The sequence below is a fragment of the Oncorhynchus masou genome, chromosome 10 (assembly GCF_036934945.1).
Source record: "Oncorhynchus masou masou isolate Uvic2021 chromosome 10, UVic_Omas_1.1, whole genome shotgun sequence".
NCBI lineage: Eukaryota > Metazoa > Chordata > Actinopteri > Salmoniformes > Salmonidae > Oncorhynchus > Oncorhynchus masou.
In genome coordinates this window covers 52588303-52610959 of record NC_088221.1, presented here as the reverse complement: position 1 = coordinate 52610959, position 22657 = coordinate 52588303, and the positions used below count along the sequence as shown (strand labels likewise).

Sequence of the window (22657 nt, the reverse complement as noted above, 5' to 3'; positions counted from 1 at the left end):
TGTGAGAGGTGCTGTAGGAACAGCATGGTATTGGACTATCCGAATAAGGTGGATGTTGGAATATGCAGCATGGGCAGTGATGGCAGTTACGGAGGAGTTCCGGTGGCATTGTGAGGATTCCATATAGTAAAAGCTTTGTTGAAACGTATCTATAGTGCAGATCTTCCACAAGAGCTGGTGAAATTGATTCAGGCTACGGCTCACGTCTTTAGGGTAGCTTTAGGAGGTGAACGCAGTGAGGAGGACTTGGCTGAAAAACATCTCGTGATCCTGTAAGCCCTTGATGGAAGACTGAGGAAAAACATAATGGGAACATTTAGAGCCCTACTTTTTGTGGACCTTAGCAGAAAAACATATAAGTGGGCATAGGGTTCAGGGGTAGCAGGAGATTGTGTCGGTCGGGTCCCTCAAGCTGTGGTCAGAGATTTAGTTTATAAATGTATCTACATAGATGCTTATGATAATGAGTAGAGAAAAGGATTGTTTTAACTATTAGTATTTTCTATTAGTTTTAACTATATAGTATTTTCTATTTTAAGTTTGTTTCTATCACTCTCAGTTCTGGAGAAAACCAAAGAATTAGGTCTACAGCCGGTAGTTGAAAGATTGTTTAGTGATATTAAACAATAATAAGTGTTTATGGTTTAATAGGGGGGACTGATGGATTATGTTCAAATGTAACATGTTTCAAATTTGTTTGTATCCTGTTTAGTGAATGATTACTGTGAGTATTAATGGAGTTTAGGTCATGAAACTGTGTGCATCCTAATTTAGAAAGGTTGACCTAATCAGAGAAGAGGAAATTGTCTAGCATCAGACAGCAGGGTCAGGCCCAGAAGATGGCGGGGTGTGATTCTGACATCTGGCTAAACGAAGAGAGGTGCATGGACATTCCACAGGGGAAAGGGGGGTCAGTGGAGTCATAAAATGTATAGCTGGGGAGGTTTGAGGTGTACTGTGAGTATTAAGGGAAGAGTATAACATGTTTGTGATCTTTCCTAAATGGATGCACTCAGCTGACTATCCTTGTTATTAAACACTTGAAACTTCTCTTGCGCTTTTGGTCTCAATTCCTTATTGAAAAGAGGTTATAAAAGCATTTTCCGTTTTAACAAAATGATGGAGGCCACTGTGTTCGTGGAGGCCACTGTGTTCGTGGAGGCCACTGTGTTCGTGGAGGCCACTGTGTTCGTGGAGGCCACTGTGTTCTTGGGGACCTTCAATGCTGCAGAAATGTTTTGGTACCTTTCCTCAGATCTGTGCCGACACAATCTTGTCTCTGAGCTCTACGGACAATTCCTTCGACCTCATGGTTTGGTTTATGCTCTGACATGCACTGTCAACTGTGAGACATTATAAAGACAGGTGTGTGCCTTTCCAAATCATGTTCAATCAATTGAATTTACCACAGGTGGACTACAATCAAGTTGTACTAACATCAAGGATGATCATTGGAAACAGGATGCACCTGAGCTCAATTTCAATTCTCATAGCAAAGGGTCTGAATACTTATGTAAATAAGTTATTTCTGTTCTAAAAACCAGTTTTCGCTTTGTCATTATGGGATATTGCGTGTAGATTGATGAGGAAGAGAACTATTTAATCCATTTTAGAATAAGGCTGTAATATAACAAAATGTGGAAAAAGTCAAAGGGTCTAACTAATTTCCCGAATGCACTGTGTCTACAGTAGTTGGATGTCCTCAGGGTTTTAGGGCCTTGCTGTGTGGTGAACAAGCCTAAAAGGACCGAGTCAGAATGAATGGGGTATCTGGGTGTAGTTAGGTGTGGTTAGGTAAAGATGTTTTACCTATCTGGGTGTATGCCATGAGGTCAGCCAGCACGGCGACGGTAGCGTGGACACTCCCTCCAGGATGGGATGAGGTGGAGGATGCAGAGGAGGAGGTGGAGGAGCCCTGGATGACTCTGTTAAACCAGTGTTCTACGTTCGGCGCCGGGTGGTTCTGGTACGGCGTGGAGGACACCATCCGGCCCGCACGACGCAGTGAACCCTCGTCTTCTGATGCCGAGGACGTGTCTGTGAGGTCAGAGGTCAAAACAGGCAGGGAGGCAGGTTCACAGCAGACAGAGACAGGAAGTACCACTGTGCGTTCCAAATGGCACCCTATTCCCTACTTGTGAACTGGGCCCATAGGATTATTTTATTATTATGCAACCAACTCATGCCTTGGAAGGGTGGAGACTAGGGGACGAGACAGACTCTAGGCTGAAACCCGTAGGGCAGGGATCATCAACTAGATTAAGCCACGGGTGGATTCTTTCTTGAGCGGATGTTCGGGGGCCCGTACATGCTTACAAATCATTTGTAGACTGCAAATTGACTGCAAGAAGCCTCAACGGATATAATATTTGACCAAAACATAATAATTTCAAACTTTGCTTACATTTGTATATCAATATAATTTATTTAAAGCCCTTTTTACATCAGCAGTTGCCACAAACTGCTATACAGAAACTCATCCTAAAACACCAATCAGCAAGAAATGCAGATGTAGAAGCATGGTGGCTAGGAAAAACTCCCTAGAAAGGCAGGACCTTGAAAGAAACTAGGCTCTGTGTCGGAGGAGGAAACAGAGGATCACATATATCTATCAATATATTATGCATGGGAATAATGTATAGAGGCCATACCGTATAAAAACGAATCACGACAGGACGTTTCGGGAATCATTTTATAAATGCAGACAGATCATTTGTTAATGATGGTGGGATCTTTTTTTGTCTGTACAATTAATTACACGAGAAATGGCGGTGGGAAACACCTTCATGTGCAAAAATGTATATAACAAGTAAACTTGCAGTCACGTGATATGGTGTGTGGTCCTCCCACTACGACTCGGGAAAGCATGCAGTTTATTAGGCTACAGATTCAAAACAGTGGGAAAAGGTATTCCCACACCTTGACTTATTCCACATACAGCCGGAATTCAAAAATAGAGTTTGTTTAAATGTATCACCCAACTACACACAATAACCTTCAATGACAAAAGTGAAAACATGTTTTTATTGAAAATGAAATGCATGAATCTCATCTTTATAAGTATTCACACCCCTGAGTCAATACCTTAAAACGTTGATGACGTTTACATACCCTACATTATTCATCTCATATGTATACGTATATACTGTACTCTATATCATCTACATGTAATACATGTATCACTAGCCACTTTAACTATGCCACTTTGTTTACATACTCATCTCATATGTATATACTGTACTCAATACCATCTACTGTATCTTGCCTATGCCACTCTGTACCATCACTCATTCATATATCTTTATGTACATATTCTTTATCCCCTTACACTTGTGTCTATAAGGTAGTAGTTTTGGAATTGTTAGCTAGATTACTTGTTGGTTATTACTGCATTGTCAGACTAGAAGCACAAGCATTTCGCTACACTCGCATTAACATCTGCTAACCATGTGTATGTGACAAATAACATAAGATTTGATTTTTGATTTTACCTTAAAGCGTCGATGACAGCTGTGAGTCTTTCTGAGTAAGTCTAAGAGCTTTGCACACCTGGACAGTACAATCATTTCCCCATTATTATTTTTGTAATCCATTAAGCACCGTCTAGTTGATTGTTGATCATGTTTACTCATCTACCAATAGGTGCCCTTTTTTGTGAGGCAATGGAAAACCTCCCTGGTCTTTTTACAATTTTTGGCGGAGGAAGATCAGCTTTAACAGTGCAGATAGACTGAAGCCTCCATCAATGTAATTGTCTGGCAGAAACGCAAAGAAAAGGCCATGTCTCAAACTGGCCCCCAAAAAAATCAAAGATTAAGATGGGCAAAATAACAGACACCAGATAGAGGAACTCTGCCTAGACTCCACCTCTGTTGACGTTGAGACTGGTGTTTTGCGGGTACGATTTAATGAAGCTGTCAGTTGAGGACTTGAGGCATGTGTTTCTCAAACTAGACACTAATGTACTTGTCCTCTTGCTCAGTTGTGCACCGGGGCCTCCCACTTTCTATTCTGGTTAGAGCCAGTTTGCGCTGTTCGGTTCTGTGAGTAGTACACAATGTAGTACACATGTTTACACTCATCACACACTGATTTTTTTTCAGTCCGTTTGATGGAAACCCCAATCGTGAGAAAGTGTGCATATTTTCTTGATGAAGATGTTCTAATATTTGCATGAAAATCTGTCGCCAATTGGATGGAAAGCTAATAAGGCTCTTTATAAAGTGGAACTATTGGCATTAGGCCAAGCATTGCAGAAGACCAATTGTTTTTCAATATTTAGATGATCAATAGATCATTGGGTTTTCTAGCTCATGCCTTGGTAAAGGCTCTGAGATTAAATAGGCAACCATGTCGGCCTCTTATCGCACAGCAATACTGTAGCCATACTGTCAACTGTGTTGGCAGGATATTTTCATCTTCAGCAGTAATTTATGCGGTATCTGGAAAAGGTCTGTCAGTTTCTAAAAGATTAGACAGGTACATTGTTGTGGACCTGTCAGCAGATGTTCTGTTTTACCTCATTTCTGTGCAACTAGAATGAACAAAAACTGTAGATCACCTTTACTCCACACACAGGCACATTCAAAGCTTTCTCTCACCCTCCATTTGGCAAATTGACTCAATCCTCCTGATTCCTGCTTACAAGCAGAAACACAAACAGGAAGTACCAGTGATGCGCTCAATACGGAAGTGGTCCAATGAGGCGGATGCTAAGCTAGAGGACCGTTTTGTAGCACAGACTGGAATGTATTCCGGAATTCATCCAATTGCATTGAGGCGTTTACCATGTCGGTCACCGGCTTATTAATGAGTGCATCGTAAACGTCATCCCCACAGTGACCGTATGTACATATCCCAACCAGAAGCCATGGATAACAGGAAACATCCGCACTGAGCTAAATCTGCCGCTTTCAATGAGCGGGACACTAACCCAGACGCTTATAAGAAATTCTGCTACGCCCTCCGACAAACCATCAAACAGGCAAAGCGGCAATACAGGACTAAGATCATATCTTACTACACCGAATCTGATGGTCATGGGATGTAGCAGGGCTTGCAAACTATCAGACTACAAGCCTACCAGACGAGCTAAAGGCATTCAAATCTCACTTTGAGGCAAGCAACACTGAACCATGTATGAGAGCACCAGCTGTTCTGGACAAATGTGTGATCACGCTCTCCATAGACGATAACAGTAAGACCTTAAAACGAGTAAGACCTTAACATTCCCAAGGCCGCAGAGCCAGACTAATTAACAGGACGTGTACTCAGAGCATGAGCTGACAAGCTGGCAAGTGTCTTCACTGACATTTTTAACCTCTCCCTGGCTGAGTCTGTAATAGCTACATGTTTCAAGCAGACCACCATAGTCCCTGTGCACAAGAACCCCAAGGTAACCGGCCTAAATAACTACAGCCCAGTAGCACTCACATCTGTAGTTATGAAATGCTTTTTAAGGCTGGACATGGCTCACAACATCATCCCAGACACCCTGGACCCATTCCATACCACATATCTCCCAAACAGATCCACAGATGACGCAGTCTCTATTCCACACTGCCCTTTCCCACTTGGACAAAAGGAACACCTACGTGAGAATACTGTTCATTGACTACAGCTCAGCCGTAAAAACATTTTTTAACCTTTATTTAACCAGGTAGGCTAGTTGAGAACAATGTTTTATTTACAACTGTGACCTGGCCAAGATAAGGCCAAGCACAAACAGAGTTACACATGGAATTAACAAACATGCAGACAATAATACAACAGAAAAATTCTATATACAGTATGCAAATACGGTAGGATAAGGGAGGTAAGGCAATAAATAGGACAGTGGCGAAATAATTACAATATCGCAATTAAACACTGGAATGTTAGATGTGCAGAATATGAGTGTGCAGGTTGAGATACTGGGGTGCAAGGGAGCAAAATAAGTAACAGTATGGAGGATGAGGTAGTTGGATGGGCTATTTACAGATGGGCTATGTACAGGTGCAGTGATCTGTGAGCTGCTCTGACAGCTGGTGCTTTAATAACCTTGTTCTGAACACCTCCAAAACAAAGGTTATGTGGTTTGGTAAGAAGAATGCCCCTCCCCAGGTGTGATTACTACCTCTGAGGGTTTAGAGCTTGAGGTAGTCACCTCAAAGGTACTTGGGAGTATAGCTAGACGGTACACTGTCCTTCTCTCAGCACATATCAAAGCTGCAGGCTAAAGTTAGAGGAAACTAAGTGTTGATTTATCGTAATCGCTCTTCTTACACCCCAGCTACCAAACTAACCCCGATTCAGATGACCATCCTACTACATTATGGAGACATAATTTATACAGTTCAAGTCGGAAATTTACATACACTTAGGTTGGAATCATTAAAACTAGTTTTTTCAACCACTCAACAAATTTCCTGTTAACAAACTACAGTTTTGGCAAGTCAGTAAGGACATCTACTTTGTGCATGACAACTAATTTTTCCTACAATTGTTAACAGATTATTTCACTGTATCACAATTCCATTGGATCAGAACTTGTAGGAAAAAATCTATGACATCATGGGGATTTTCCAGTATCTATATTGTTTTTGCAGAAGTAGAGAGCATAATCAATATTTGGTTAATCATTAGACATAAATAAGCATAACATAGGCTGGATCCATGTGAATGTATAAAGCTGGACCAATAAGGCAAACTGTTAGATATGTAAATACAGAACGTAAGCAGAATCGTTGTGAATGTGCCAAGCTTGAACAACAGACACGACCGTCTTGGGCCGAGTCTGATCTTGCGAAGGCTACTGGACACGTATATGGGTTAATCATTCCTGGGCAACATAGGCCTGACCCTGTGAAGGTCAGTGACTATGTACTTTAGTTAATCAATACTAGATCCACAAGCCATGTATATGTATTGGGGAGAAATGTTGCATAGTGAAAAGACATGTCTGTATTAATCAAATAATATTAGAAATACACTTATACTGGAAATACATATATGCAATAAATGTATTCGTTTTGTATTAATACTCTGCCGCCGCCATTATAATATAAACTAAGATAAGTCAGATGTGGGCGTTAACAAGCAAGAATCAAATCAAAGTACAGAAATAAAACAACAGTAAAAAGACAGGCTATATACAGTAGCGAGGCTATATACAGACACCGGAAGTAGTATGTACAGTGGGGAGAACAAGTATTTGATACTGACGATTTTGCAGGTTTTCCTACTTAAAGCACGTAGAGGTCTGTAATTTTTTATCATAGGTACACTTCAACTGTGAGAGACGGAATCTCAAACGAAAAAGCTAGATGATCACATTGTATGATGATTTGCATTTTATTGCATGACATAAGTCTTTGATCACCTACCAACCACTAAGAATTCCTGCTCTCACAGACCTGTTAGTTTTTCTTTAAGAAGCCCTCCTGTTCTCCACACATTACCTGTATTAACTACACCTGTTTGAACTCATTACCTGTATAAAAGACACCTGTCCACACACTCAATCAAACAGACTCCAACCTCTCCACAATGGCCAAGACCAGAGAGCTGTGTACGGACATCAGGGATAACATTGTAGACCTGCACAAGGCTGGGATGGGCAACAGGACAATAGGCAAGCAGCTTGGTGAGAAGGCAACAACTGTTGGCGCAATTATTAGAAAATGGAAGAAGTTCAAGATGATGGTCAATCACCCTCGGTTTGGGGCTCCATGCAAGATCTCATCTCGTGGGGCATCAATGATCATGAGGAAGGTGAGGGATCAGGCCAGAACTACACAGCAGAACCTGGTCAATGACCTGAAGAGAGCTGGGACCACAGTCTCAAAGAAAACCATTAGTAACACACTACGCTGTCATGGATTAAAATCCTGCAGCGCACGCAAGGTCCCCCTGCTCAAGCTAGCGCATGTCCAGGCCCTTCTGAAGTTTGCCAATGACCATCTGGATGATCCAGAGGAGGAATGGGAGAAGGTCATGTGGTCTGATGAGACAAAAATAGAGCTTTTTGGTCTAAACTCCACTTGCCGTGTTTGGAGGAAGAAGAAGGATGAGTACAACCCCAAGAACACCATCCCAACCGTGAAGCATGGTGGTGGGGATGCTTTTCTGCAAAGGGGACAGGACGACTGCACCGTATTGAGGGGAGGATGGATGGGGCCATGTATCGCGAGATCTTGGCCAACAGTAAGAGCATTGAAGATGGGTCGTGGCTGGGTCTTCCAGCATGACAACGACCCGAAACACACAGCCAGGGCAACTAAGGAGTGGCTCCGTAAGAAGCATCTCAAGGTCCTGGAGTGGCCTAGCCAGTCTCCAGACCTGAACCCAATACAAAATGTGGTCCTGTGTGGCTCAGTCGGTAGAGCATGGCGCTTGCAACGCCAAGTGTCGTGGGTTCTATTCCCGCTGGGGCCACCCATATGTAAAAGTAGTGGACCCAGTCGACTTGTAAGTCGCTTTGGACAAAAGCGTCTGCTAAATGGGATATATTATATTATTATTAAAATCTTTGGAGGGAGCTGAAAGTCCGTATTGCCCAGCGACAGCCCCAATACCTGAAGGATCTGGAAAAGGTCTGTATGGAGGAGTGGGCCAAAATCCCTGCTGCAGTGTGTGCAAACCTGGTCAAGAACTACAGGAAACGTATGATCTCTGTAATTGCAAACAAATATTAAGTTCCGCAAATTAATTATTTATAAATCATACAATCATACAATGTGATTTTCTGGATTTTTGTTTTTGATTCCGTCTCTCACAGCTGAAGTGTACCTATGATAAAAATTACAGACCTCTACATGCTTTGTAAGTAGGAAAACCTGCAAAATCAGTATCAAATACTTGTTCTCCCCACTGTACATGTAGATACGGTTAGTGACTATGCATATATATAAATCATATATATAATATATATATATATAATATATATATCATTTTTTTTACCTTTTTAACTAGGCAAGTCAATTTAGAACAAATTCTTATTTTCAATGACGGCCTAGGAACAGTGGGTTAACTGCCTGTTCAGGGGCAGAGCGACAGATTTGTACCTTGTCAGCTCAGGGGTTTTGAACTTGCAATCTTCCGGTTACTAGTCCAACGCTCTAACCACTAGGCTACCCTGCCACCCATAGGCCATTAGGAATAAGTGGTAAGAACGCACAAGGAAAATGAGCACCAAATGGCCAGGAGAAGGAATGTTGGATGTCTCATTGTGTGAAGAAATGGAGTCCCTGATAAAAAAACTAAAAAAACAAACAAGCGACTAACAAAATGAAGAAAAGGAGGAGCAAAAGAAAAGGGGAACGAAGTGCTATTTTTTTAAGCAGAAGAGCATGAAAACAGCAACAGAAACTTTGAAAGAAGATGAAAAACCAGACCAAGAAAAAGCAGAATGGTTCGTCAACCCTCCACCAATGGACAGTTTCTGATAACTGGAACCATAGAAATAAAAGGTGAAGTAGAGATAAAAAGAAGAAAAGAGATGGCTTCTACGCCCTCTATACCCTCTTCGCCCTCTATACCCTCTTCGCCCTCTATACCCTCTTCGCCCTCTATACCCTCTTCGCCCTCTCAGGCAAAGGGAGAAAGTGATGAGTAGAAAAACCCTCTCAGACAGAAAGAGAGCACAAAAGAAAGATTGAACAGGCTACTAAAACAGGAATAGAAACCCTCAACTGCTATGGGGGACTGAGAAAAGCCCTAGCAAAGATGGGAGTAAGAACGGAAGAAGAACGATCAGACCCAGCTGCATACCAGAAAACCCAGCTGCATACCTCCATGGACAGTTGAAACGATGGAAACTGGAAACAGAACGGAATCCAGAGGGGGACCGCCTAATGACAACTCTGTTCCGGAAGTCAGTGGTAGAAGCCATGCCCCAGTCAGTAAAGAGCAGGCTGGAGTATGTGGGACTGACTTCAATGTCACACAAGGAATTCTGGGACCACGTGATCCATGCAGTGGAGAAATACAGAAAGGATGAACAGAAACAAATAGAACAAGGAAAAGACATTCAAAGAAAACTGACCCAGCTGCAGCTGAAAAAAACTGACTAACAAAGGAAAAATGAAAATCCAGGCCCCAGTGATGACTCCAGTGCAAGAGGTAGGGACAATGGCTGCAGTCTCCCCAAGAGGGCCACCACCGCTTCTTGTCAAACAGGTCCAAGTGCAACCCACACCACCAGTAGTGAATGTGTATACACAACAACCCCGGGAATTGGAATGGTGGCAACAAGCAACAAAAAGCTCCGCAAAATAATAAGAAAAAAGGAACCAGAAGTCCCCCGCGACCACTTGGGGTTTGTTGGTGATGCCAGCAGCCAGTACACTCCAGACAACACTGCCCTACAAATCCCTGGCAGGGCTGAAATGGAGAGAACCAAAACAAGTGGCAACCACCAGGTAACAGGAATCAAAATAATTGGTAGCCACAAGGAAGTGAGCACCATAATAACTAGAACCAGGATGGTGGATGGCAAGGCAAGGCAACCAGAGTCAACCACAAGGCCCTGTGAACCCATGGGCGGGGCCAAATCAAGGATACTAGGGGTGCCCAGCAAATCCTAGGGTCAATCCTAGGGAGGGTCAGCTCCCAAACACGAGAGCTGATCAAGAAGCTATGCTGCAGGTTCAAACAGAGAACAAAGGCAACCCCATGATGAGAGATACTGGAACCACTTACACATGTGTAAGTCCAAATTATGCCTCATCTCCCCATCTCTAGTAAGGGAATACCCCCCTGAAATGGACAAAAATGAATGGGAAAACATTGGCATAGTACAAACCATGTACACGATGGACAATACCACCCAAATCGGCGTTGATTCATGCAAAATGTTTTGCAAATGCCATATGGCAATTGCCAGTTGTAACACTTCAAAAATCCAACAGGTGGCGTGTGCACTCCACCGTGGTTTTTCATATAGGAAATGGACCCCAAGTCAACATCCAAAAGCCAAATTTTGAAAAAATGAATTTTTTTGTCAAAAACTTATCACCCCTTAAAAAAGTGCTTTCTGGACCGTTTTTCGAAATTCTTTCGAATTGTGTGTCAATTACACACGTATAAGAACTGTATCAACATACTTTAGTCATATTTTATTATCAGATTTTTTTTTTTTTTACTTGTGCATTAGGCATATGTTTTCTCCATTTGGAATATGATTTCATAGGAAGTCAAAAGTCAAAAATAGCTAAATTTTATAAAAAACTTCACACCCTTAAAAAGTGCTTTCTGGACCATTTTTCTAAATTTTTTAGAATTTTATGTCAATTACACACATATAAGAACTGTATCAACATACTTTAATCATATTTTATTATCATATTTTTATTTTATTTTTTTATTTGTGCATAAGGCATATGTTTTGTGGGGGCCAAATGTAATAAGAAATTTGACATGCTCAAAAATCCTGCAGAAATGCAAAATTGACTGGCCTGATGAACTCGGGATGGCCGGGCATTGATTGTTGTTCCTTTCCATCACTCATGGTGTTGATTTCATCATGTCCATTTGTTTATGTTTTCTCACTTTTGCAAAGTCACTGTGCATTTGCAATATGGTTAACTGGGCATTCACCATCACGAATTTGTCATAAAATTCGTGCAGGAATGCCAAATTGACTGGCCCGATGAACTCGGGATGGCTGGGCAGTGATTCTGGTACCTCTCCATCACTCGTTAGGGTTGATTTCAGAATGTCACTTTTGGTGATGGTACCTCACTGTTTAAACATATTGCAAATGGACAAGAGTCACCAGCAAGTCACCATCCATCAGTCAATTTGATATCATTCTGACACCAAACTGATACAAACTGACACCAAACCCACTTTTCCCAACTCGTTTAGTAGCCAAGTATCACATACTTCAGAGCTGGCCCAAAATTCACAATGCCTTCGGTTCAAACCATAAAAAAACCATGAAACACGTAGTTACGTTCTAGCTGCGGGTCCATTTCTTGTGTTATGTGTAGGCCTAGCTGAGGCGACCCCGAATCCCAAGTTTCGGCTCGATAGGTCATTTGGTGTCCGAGTAAAACCCTAATTGGTGCTGAAAATCCACTTTTTTCAATGACATGCTACGGGGTCCTTGAATGAGCTATCGGACAGAAACGTTGGGTTCTGCCTCTATGGGCCAAGACGGTCACAATGCACCTAGTCTTGTGACTCTGGGACATTTCTAAATGTCGCCATTTTCGTAATGGTCAAAATGAATTGAAGTCATTGCAAATGTACGAGGCTGTTTCTCGGTCCGAGAACCTTCTAGAGTGACGTAACTCACCACGCACTATCGACCTGAGGTCTAGAACAGGATTCTAAAGTTTCGGAACTCTAGGTCTGACGGTTCTTTAAAAGTTCCAACAAGGTTAACTAATGCAGGGAGTGTATGTCTCTACGCACCCCAATGGGTCCCTCCTTCCAAGCTGTGTGTGTGTGTGATTTAGTTTTCCTTTGAAATTTTAATGGGAAAAATGACTGATTTACAGTTCATGGGGGTTGCCTAATCACATATATGAAGTTTTGGAAAGATTTGATTTTTTTAACCCCTCGAAACAGCCCATGAGACACCAATTATGGCACTTCCGGTTGGCACAGGAAGCTATAACTCAACACACATCCTCATTGGGGTATTCTATTACAGAATCCTGAGTTTTACCATAAAAACTGACTGATTTACACAGGGTTGAATGCACTATGTCTATCAAACTGCAGGCAGGGTATGGGTATACACTTTTAGGGTGATTTTAAGCACTTCCGGTTGGTCCAGGAAGCTTAGAATCGACACAGGTAGACCTCAGTGTCCTGATGGACTGTCATCAAAGACAGGTTCATAAGGCATTCATAACCCACATAGGCCTCAGGTTGAATTTAGAGGAGCAGGCAATGTATTCCTATGGGGAGAGAAGTCAATGCAAACTGTTTGATGTAAACACCTTATTTTAACTGTGAAGGGTTAATGCCACACGGTCAAGGTTAGGCTTGCACAGATCGGGAGGACCTTAGGAACATTCATGTGTTTGAATTGTCCTTCTAAACCTAACGGTTCCGCCGCTGTCACCCAAAATCAAATGACGTTGTGGTGCAGGCTTCATTTTGGGCCTACTTTTCTAATGGTCGCTGCGCTTAGACCGAGCGAGCTACGGTCAAGCGGGATATCTCGTTGAACTCGGCACGGCCTTGGGATTATGTTTATGCCATTGCCTGCTCTCTGTGTCTTTAAACACCGTGTTTTGTCACTCCATCCTTGCTGTGTGTGTGTGTGAGAGCTTTTCTTTGACATCTGTTGGGAGAAATGACTGATTTTACAGTTCAGGAGGGTGGCCTAATCACACATATGAAGTTTTGAAAAGATCTGACCTTTTTAACCCTTGGATACAGCCACTATGACACCATTTAAGGCACTTCCTGTTGGCACAGGAAGCTATAAATAAACTCATATTGGGGTATGCCTTTACAGAATCCTGAGTTTTAAGTCTTTACGTTAAGAACTGAGTTATTTACGGAGGGTTTAGTGAGTGTGTGTTATTTCAGAAAATCATAGAAAATCACAGAAATCTCGCAGAACTCCGCAGCACACTTTAAAAATATTCGTATGAACACCCTGCAACTGGCTCTGTAACTGTTGACAAAAAAACACCTATATTTGAACATCACAAATCTGTCATTGTACGATTTCTCTTAAATGTCGATAGATAAATGGCTGATTTTTTTGTTATTGACACCGGAGGCTCCTTGACTTTGACGTGAAGTGAAAAAATAATTTCTCTATTTTCATTTTGGACCTTTAATCCCAGAAAAATGGCCATAACTCAAAAACCGTTGAGGCCTAGACGCCATCTTGTTTGTGGCCAACTGCCCATTATGCCAAACCTATGCTCACCAAGTTTCGGCTTCGAAATATTTTCAGTTTTCGAGATAAGGCCCGTTGTGATTCGTGATGTTTTGTCAAATTGCGGTATGATTGCTTATGCCCTCGTGGGATTTTCCGGGATAGCGGAAAAATGACCAAAATTTGATTATTTTATAAAACGAATACCGAATGTCCGACAAAGTTCATTTGATGACTTCCCGGTAGGTCTGGCCCTGCCGCTCGGCCCGACGCCGTCCCCGAATTTTAAAAATGTTTTCAGACGTCTAGTAAGGGACGGTACATTTGCAATATGGACTTTCTCACTAACCATACAGAAAATGTCGAAATGTTCCCTTAATGTATGTAAATACACCAAAACTGTAGGATTATCGGGACAACTGCAGCTAATTCCAATGACTGCTCCAGTTCGTCTGACGACAAATCAGCAACAATTCCGATATTAGTGTCAGATCAAACCCCCCCTAGGAAGGGATGCTCTGTGAAAAATGGGCATACAAATCAAGTGCTCTCCTGAAGGAGTAATAATGGAAAGAACAGGGTTGGATTTAAGTTCGTACAAAGATGGCACAACGTCTTTGACTCTGTCCTTCACATTACATTGTTGGTAAATCAAGGATTTGCGGCTAAAGAATTGGGGCCAATGATGAAGAAAGCCAAGAGAAGGTAAAGGGATAAACAGATAATCCATTGATTTTCCATTGCAAAGACAAGGCTTTTATTAAAATACTGGCAACAACAGTAATGAATGGGGATCAAAGGGAAGTCGAGGTTACAGCTAATCAGCAAGGACAGTTAGGTGAAGAAATAGGGCCAGTTAGTTAACTTGTTGGATATAGGGGGCGCTCTTTTAATTTTAGGATAAAAAAACGTTTGTTTTAAACAAGATTTTGTCATGAAAAGATGCTCGACTATGCATATAATTGACAGATTTAGAAAGAAAACACTATGACGTTTCCAAAACTGCAAAGATATTGTCTGAGTGCCACAGAACTGATGCTACAGGCGAAACCAAGATGAAATTTCAAACAGGGAGTGCCCCAGATTTTGAAGGCTCTGTGTTCCAATGTCTCCTTATATGGCTGTGAATGGGCCAGGAATGAGCTTACACTTTCTGTCGTTTCCCCAAGGTGTCTGCAGCATTGTGACATATTTGTAGGCATATCATTGGAAGACTGACCATTATACACTACATCTACCAGGTGCTCGCTTGGTGTCCTCCGTCGCAATTATTGCGTAATCTCCAGCTGCGAGTATTTTTCCATTTGCTTCTGAGGAGAAACCCAACTGCCACGAATGATTCATCATCGAATAGATATGCGAAAAACACCTTGAGGATTGATTCTAAACAACGTTTGCCATGTTTCTGTCGATATTATGGAGTTAATTTGGAAAAGAATTGGTGTGCCCCTGGCGGAAGAATGCAAACATTTGTTTGCGTTTAGATACAGAGGAAGACAATACACGTACACTCGTCTTCCCCAGGGATTTAAGTACTCTCCCAACGTCTTCAATCAGATATTGATAGCTGAGAAGGACATTGTTTCTAAAACAAAAAACTTCAGTATTCCCAGCCTAAGGTTGAGTAGCGAGGAAGAACCATAGCTCATGGAACCAAGGCAATAGCACCAGGATAGTTGCAAGGAATCAGCAAAGCACCATTGCCACAAACGGTAGCTCAAATGATGACCTTTTTAGGGATGACTGGATTTAGCTCAGATTGGATAGAGGAATATGTAGTTAAAACAGCCCCTTTGTGAGAGATAATGAAAGAATCAGGACAACTCAACTAGACTGGAACACTAATGCTCCGATTGCATTTGAGACATTAAAAAAGGAAATGCAAACAGCACAAGCCTTCGCAGCCCCAGATTACACAAAACCATGTTTGCTATATGTTGCAAATAGGTGTGACAGATATGCAGCAACAGTACTTATGCAGGAAACATGTAGTGGAAGAAGGAAACAGCCCACGACGGTACTAAATTAGATCCAGTAGATCAAGGTTATCCATCGTGTGACCAATGGTTGCCAGCATTATCCATTAACCTCTGTCCCCTCAGGAGGTATTTTGCCTTTTGGTAGGCCGTCATTCTAAATAAGAATTAGTTCTTAACTGACTTGCCTAGTTAAATAAAGGTTAAATAAAAAAATTAAAATGAACACCATGGCGATCAGGAAAATTAGCATTACCATGTTTCTTATCTGGTCAGGTTCCTAAACACCTGCTGCATCTTAAACAAAAGCAGAACAGCGTGGCCAACCCTTACCAGCTCAGAGGATCTTATCAACATGTAATGTCCATAACTGTAAAATATTGTTCAATTTGTTTTCTCCATTTTACACAATAAACTTTTCCATGTTGTAGGCAATGGTTAAATTCTGCTGAATTGCCACTCAGCAACACCAACAGTCCCAGCACCAGACAGACATTTTCACTGTGGTGACCTATGTTAGATCAGATCCTAAGGTCCAGATGGGTTGTGGGTAGCAGGGGGTACGGTTTAAGGCCCAGGTGAGTTCTGGGTAATGTAGTATGATCTTAACTGGGGGAGTGAATGCCTCTACAGAGGACTGAATTAGAACAGAGCGTCTCTTGGAGGGCATTGGCATCTTCCTCCCTTTTGCCCAGGTGAGTTCTGGGTAATGTAGTATGATCTTACCTGGGGGAGTGCATGCCTCTACAGAGGACTGAACTAGAACAGAGCGTCTCTTAGAGGGCATTGGCATCTTCCGCTCTTTGTACTTGGCCAAGGCAGCGTGAACGGCTTCTGTATGCAGGTCTAGACAAACACAAAGATCACGCAACCGTTTATTACACAGTATCATACATATCCTGCATGCACTGTATGAACACTTCCTGAAAAACATCCTTTAGGTTATGTCAGCATTGGAACAGACACCTGAAAAGTGTTAACCCAACCATAATACACATTTAGGGGTGCTTCCCAGGACAGACAAGCCAAATCCTGGACTAAAAGGCATTTCCAATACAGATTCTCCTTTGAGCTTCATTTTCACTCCAGGACTAGACATAGGGTTAGACACCCAGACACGGACTAAGTCCATCTGATCCTGTATGATTGTCCTCTTACCAGATTTGAAACTAACCCCCCCCCAGTCCATCTGATTGTCCTCCTCTTACCAGATCTGAATGCTATTCATTGACTACAGCTCAGAGTTCAACACCATAGTACCTTCACAGCTCATCAATGAGCTAAGGACCCTGGGACTAAACACCTCCCTCTAAAACAGGATCCTGGACTTCCTGATGGGACACGCTGATACTCCACAAGGTGGCACCTCTGGGGTGCGTGCTCAATCCCCTCCTGTTCTCCCTGTTCACTCATGACTGCATGGCCAGGCACGACTCCAACAATATCATCAAGTTTGCAGATGACAACAGTGTTAGGCCTGATCACAGACGATGAGACAGCCTGTAGGGAGAAGGCCAGAGACCTGGTCGTGTGGTGCCAGTACAACAACTTCTCCCTCAACGTGATCAACACAAAGGAGATGATTGTGGATAAAGATAGAGCACGCCGCCATTCTCATAGAGGAGCAGGTTAAGAGCTTCAAGATCCTTGGTGTCCACATCACCAACAAACTAACATGGTCCAAGCACGGCACGACAAAACCTATTCCCCATAAGGAGACAAAGGATTTGGCATGGGTTCTCAGATCCTCAAAAGGTTCTACAGCTGCACCATCAAGATCATCCTGACTGGTTGCTTCACTGCCTGGTATGGCAACTGTTCAGCCTCCGACCGCAAGGTACTACAGAGGATAGTGAGTACTGCCCAGTACATCACTGGGGCCAAGCTTCCTGCAATCCAGGACCTCTATACCAGGGGGTGTCAGAGGAAGGCCCTAAAAATTGTCAAAGACTCCAGCCAACCCAGTCATAGACAACCCCCCAGTCCATCTGATCCTGTAGGGTTGTCCTCTTACCAGATCTGAAGCGTTCATCCCGCGTGTTGGTGGCCCGAGACTTGTTGTGTTTGGATCCTAGTGGAGCAGCCTGAGACATCTGGATCCTGTTCTCCTTCTGCAGAGATGGTTCTACACCTAGAGACACAGTAACACAAAATGAAACACCTTCACCTCTAACCCATCTATAGATAGAGGGTTGGGCAATATGTCAAATTATACCATGTGTTTCACATTTGACAATGACAGTATTTTATGTTTTTGAATAATGCAAGTTTTAAATATGATTTATGAGTAGTTCATGACCCTGGTGTTTCAGGGAAATAAAGTTGGAATATAGTGGGCAACACAATATAGTGGGTTGGAATATAGTGGGCAACACTGACTACATTGTAGTTTGACATGACAACAAATTCACTAATTGGATGTTACATAATAACATATTCAAGCTTAGCCTATTCCTCTCCGTTTTAGAAGATACCGTTGCGCACAAACAACATGCTGATCTGGGCCTACACTTGGTATCAGGCTGGATTAAATAGCTACGTTTGTTCTGACTTAGATTACATTTTGCTAACAAGCAAATAGCATTAGCGGCTAACTTGATTTATTTTAGACAAAACTTTCTAAGAAAATACAGGGCTTGGTGTGGTAAGACGAGGGAGCAAGACAACTCAAGTAGCAAATGTGACAATACACGCACCAAACACTACCCTAGACCCTGTAGCCCTACCCCATGTAGCCCTGCCCTAGACCCTGCAGCCCTGCCCTAGACACTGCAGCCCTGCCCTAGACCCTGCAGCCCTGCCCTAGACCCTGCAGCCCTACCCTAGACCCTGCAGCCCTACCCTAGACCCTGCAGCCCTACCCTAGACCCTGCAGCCCTACCCTCGACCCTGTAGCCCAGCCCCTGCAGCCCTGCCCTAGACCCTGCAGCCCTACCCTAGACCCGGGGCGGCAGCGTAGCCTAGTGGTTAGAGTGTTGGACTAGTAACCGAAAGGTTGCAAGTTAAAATCCCTGAGCTGACAAGGTACAAATCTGTCGTTCTGCCCCTGCAACATTGAGAGCATTCGTCACTGGTTGCATCACTGCTTGGTACGGCAATTGCTTGGCCTCTGACCGCAAGGCACTACAGAGGGTAGTGCGTACAGCCCAGTACATCACTGGGGTTAAGATGCCTGGCATCCAGTACCTCTACACCAGGCGGTGTCAGAGGATGGCTCTAAAAATTGTCAAAGACCCCAGCCACCCCAGTCATAGACTGTTCTCTCTACTTTCGCATGGCAAGAGGTACAGGAGTGCCAAGTCTAGCACAAAGTCTTCTTTATCCGCAAGCCATAAGACTCCTGAACAGGTAATCAAATGGCTACCCGGGCTATCTGCACTGTGTTCCGCCAACCCCTCTTTTACGCTACTGCTACTCTCTGTTTATCATATATGCATAGTCACTTTAACCTTTTTGGGATAGGGGGCAGCATTTTCACTTTGCATATTATTATTACTATTGGATAGAAAACAGTTTGAATAATGTCTGTGAGAAAAATCCAACCAGGAAGTGGGAAATCTGAGGTTTGTAATTTTTCAAAGCTACCGAATACACAGTGGGATACGGATAAAGTTGCACTTCCTACGGCTTCCACTAGATGTCCACCGTCTTTAGAAAATTGAATGAGGATTCTACTATAAAGGAGGGGCTCAAGAGACCTGTTTGAGTCAGTGGTCTGGCAGAGTGCCTTGGTCTCATGATGCGCGCTCCCGACAGAGTTACCTCTCGTTCCATGGCTTTTCTACAGACATAGGAATTCTCCGGTTGGAAGCTTATTGATGATTTATGTTAAAAACATCCTAAAGATTGATTCCATACATCATTTGATACGTTTCTACGACCTGTAACGGAACTGACTTTTTGTCTGGACGAAGTGCTTGCGCCTCATGAAAATGAATTACTGGGCTGAACACGCTAACAACAACTGGCTATTTGGACATAAATGATGGACTTATGGAACAAATCAGTAATTTATTGTCGAACTGGGATTCCTGGGAGTGACTTCTGATGAAGATCAAAGGTAAGTGAATATTTAGTGTTATTTCTAACTTCTGTTGACTCCAAAATGGCGGATATTTCGCTGGCTGGATTGGACTCTGAGCACCGTTCTCAGATTATGCTTTTTCCGTAAAGTTTATTTTTTTAAATCTGACACAGCGTTAAGGAGAAGTCTACCTTTAATTCTGTGAATAACAATTTTATCTTTTATCAATGTTTCAGTATTTCTGCAAAATCACTAGTTTTTTGGAATCAAAACATTATTGCACGTAACGCGCCAATGTAAACTGAGATTTTTGGATATAAATATACACATTATCGAACAAAACATACATGTAGTGTCACATGATGTCCTATGAGTGTCATCTGATGAAGATCATCAACGGTTAGTGATTAATTGAATCTATATTTATGCTTTTTGTGGCTCCTATCTTTGGCTATGACCTAACATAATCATGTGTTCTCGCTGTAAAGCATTTTTGAAATTGGACACGATGGGTAGATTAACAAGATGTTTCATTTTCATTTGCTGTATTGGACATGTTAATGCGTGAAAGTTAGATATTTCAAAAAATATATATATATATTTGCACGCTGCCTTTTCAGTGGAATGTTGTCGAGGGGTTCCGCTAGAAAGGTTAACCATATCTACATGCTACCTCAATCAGCCTGACTAACCAGTGTCTGTATGTAGCCTTGCTACTTTTATAGCCTCGCTACTGTATATAGCCTGTCTTTTTACTGTTGTTTTATTTCTTTACTTACCTATTGTTCACCTAACACCTTTTTTGCACTATTGGTTAGAACCTGTAAGTAAGCATTTCACTGTAAGGTCTCCACCTGTTGTATTCAACGCACGTGACAAATAAAAGTTGATTTGATTTGATCTGAGGGGTGTAGGAGGCCAGCCGCTTGCCGTTCTACCAGGTGAGGCATCTTACCTTTTATCTGAGGGATGTAGGGGGCCAGCAGCTTGGCTCTCTTCTTCTCATATCCCTTCTGTGTGATGTCCCCTGGAGAGACAGAGAGAGAGAGGAGACGGTAGTAAGTCACTGGCCCAAATGGCCATCAGATACAATGTGTGGTCTTGACGTGGTGTGTACAGTGTGCGATTGCCTGTATGCGCCACTGCCACAAAAAACACCCAATCCAACCTTAGTGCCAGCCTCTAGCCCTGGCACCACAGAGCACCAAGAGACCATGGGATGCCACCCCCCTCCACCCTCCCAAAATGAACATCTATGGGACAAGGACAATGACTGTGTTGTGATATCCAGAGGCAAAAGTCCATCTGGTCTGTCCTGATCTGGGACACAGCATTATAATACTCTAAACTCTGTAGCCTAAAAAAATCCTGCTTCCTAACTTAAAACACAAAAACTCCCTTGAGTCCTTTGGCTTTATTTTCACAAACACCCCCATCCAGAGTGCACTGAGCCTATAAACGTGTTCAGGGATGCCAACTGCTGAGGGACCAAAATGGAGACACTTTTCTGCACTGAAACATGTAATAAATCCCTGCAGGGGGAAATGCAGGTTTTAATTTTAAACAACAGAATATCATCTACATGATCAGTCTGTGTGTAAAATAACAAGTGGTTAATGTGAACTGAACTCTCAGCTAAAACATGTAAAGAAATCCAATGTTATTTGTTGCCTAGACTTCAAATGACACTCAAGTCTTGAGAAAAAAACAATCCACTAATATTAGTTACCATGACAGCATTTAGAACGCTTGTGACCATACATATAAATATTGCACTTGGGGGAAAAAAACATCTTAAAGAAGAAATAGAATGAAACAAACAGGCATTCTATTGTTGCTATATTATAGTGGCCACTATAGTGGACATCAATTAAGTGCAGGATGCTACGTGTGTGACATCAATCAAGTGCACGAGGCTACTTGTGTGCAAAAATAACTTCCACTGAGTAAATGTTTTTATAAATCACTCACACAAGTTCAACAAAAGCAACATCTTTGGGCAACAATGCAGATTATTACATTGTACACTTTCTGCCTGTGGACATCTGTTCTACAATGTGCCAAACAGAACATGACACCCTTTGGTTGGCATAACTACTCTCTTTCAGGCAGAGAGTATCCCCTTTTATCCACTGTAGTGAGAAAGAGGGAAAGTGTGTGGTGTTCCTTTCACCTCTATAGAGGCATCCAGTTTAAACCAGGCCCAGCTCCACTTGATCCCTGAATTCACTTGTTTAACAAGCAATGCCTCATTTTCAACTAATTCTCTCATTCTGAAAATTAACCACATACTGTAGAGGGAAAACATTAAGGGGGAAGAATTTTGACATCCGGATGAAAAGCATGCCCAAAGTAAACTGGCTGTTACTCAGGCCAAGAAGCTCGGATATGCATATAAACTGATAGATTGATAGAAAACACTAAAGATTCTAAAACTGTTAAAATCATGTCTGAGTATAACAGAACTGATTTGGCAGGCGAAACACGAGGACAAACCATCCAGGGAAAAACTTGAGGTCATAGTATTTCCCAATGATTTTCTATGGGAAGCGCTATTTAACTTCTTGGTGACTGGGGGGCAGTATTGAGTAGCTTGGATGAATAAGGTGCCCAGAGTAAACTGCCTACTACTCAGTCCCAGATGCTAATATATGCATATTATTAGTAGTATTGGATAGAAAACAGTCTGAAGTTTCTAAAACTGTTTGAATGATGTCTGAGTATAGCAGAACTCATATGGCAGGCGAAAACCTGAGAAAAATCCAACCAAGAAGTGGGAAAACTGAGGTTTGTAGTTTTTCAACTCTTTGCCATTACAATATACAGTGT

General features: G+C 42.3%; 1 protein-coding gene across 7 annotated transcripts in view; it reads right to left on the bottom strand.

The window, feature by feature from the left end:
• The window catches only part of dip2a (disco-interacting protein 2 homolog A), a 238573-nt gene that overhangs the window by 160674 nt on the left and 55242 nt on the right, over positions 1-22657 (bottom strand). For 5 of the 7 annotated variants that reach the window (XM_064976987.1, XM_064976988.1, XM_064976991.1 and 2 more), the window contains 4 exons: positions 20784-20855; positions 17819-17935; positions 16531-16650; positions 1810-2037 (listed from right to left, as the gene is read on the bottom strand). In XM_064976987.1, coding sequence (XP_064833059.1) covers positions 1810-2037; positions 16531-16650; positions 17819-17935; positions 20784-20855 — 537 coding nt within the window. The remainder of the gene's footprint in view (positions 1-1809; positions 2038-16530; positions 16651-17818; positions 17936-20783; positions 20856-22657) is intronic. The other 2 variants (XM_064976992.1, XM_064976994.1) reach the window with 1 other exon arrangement.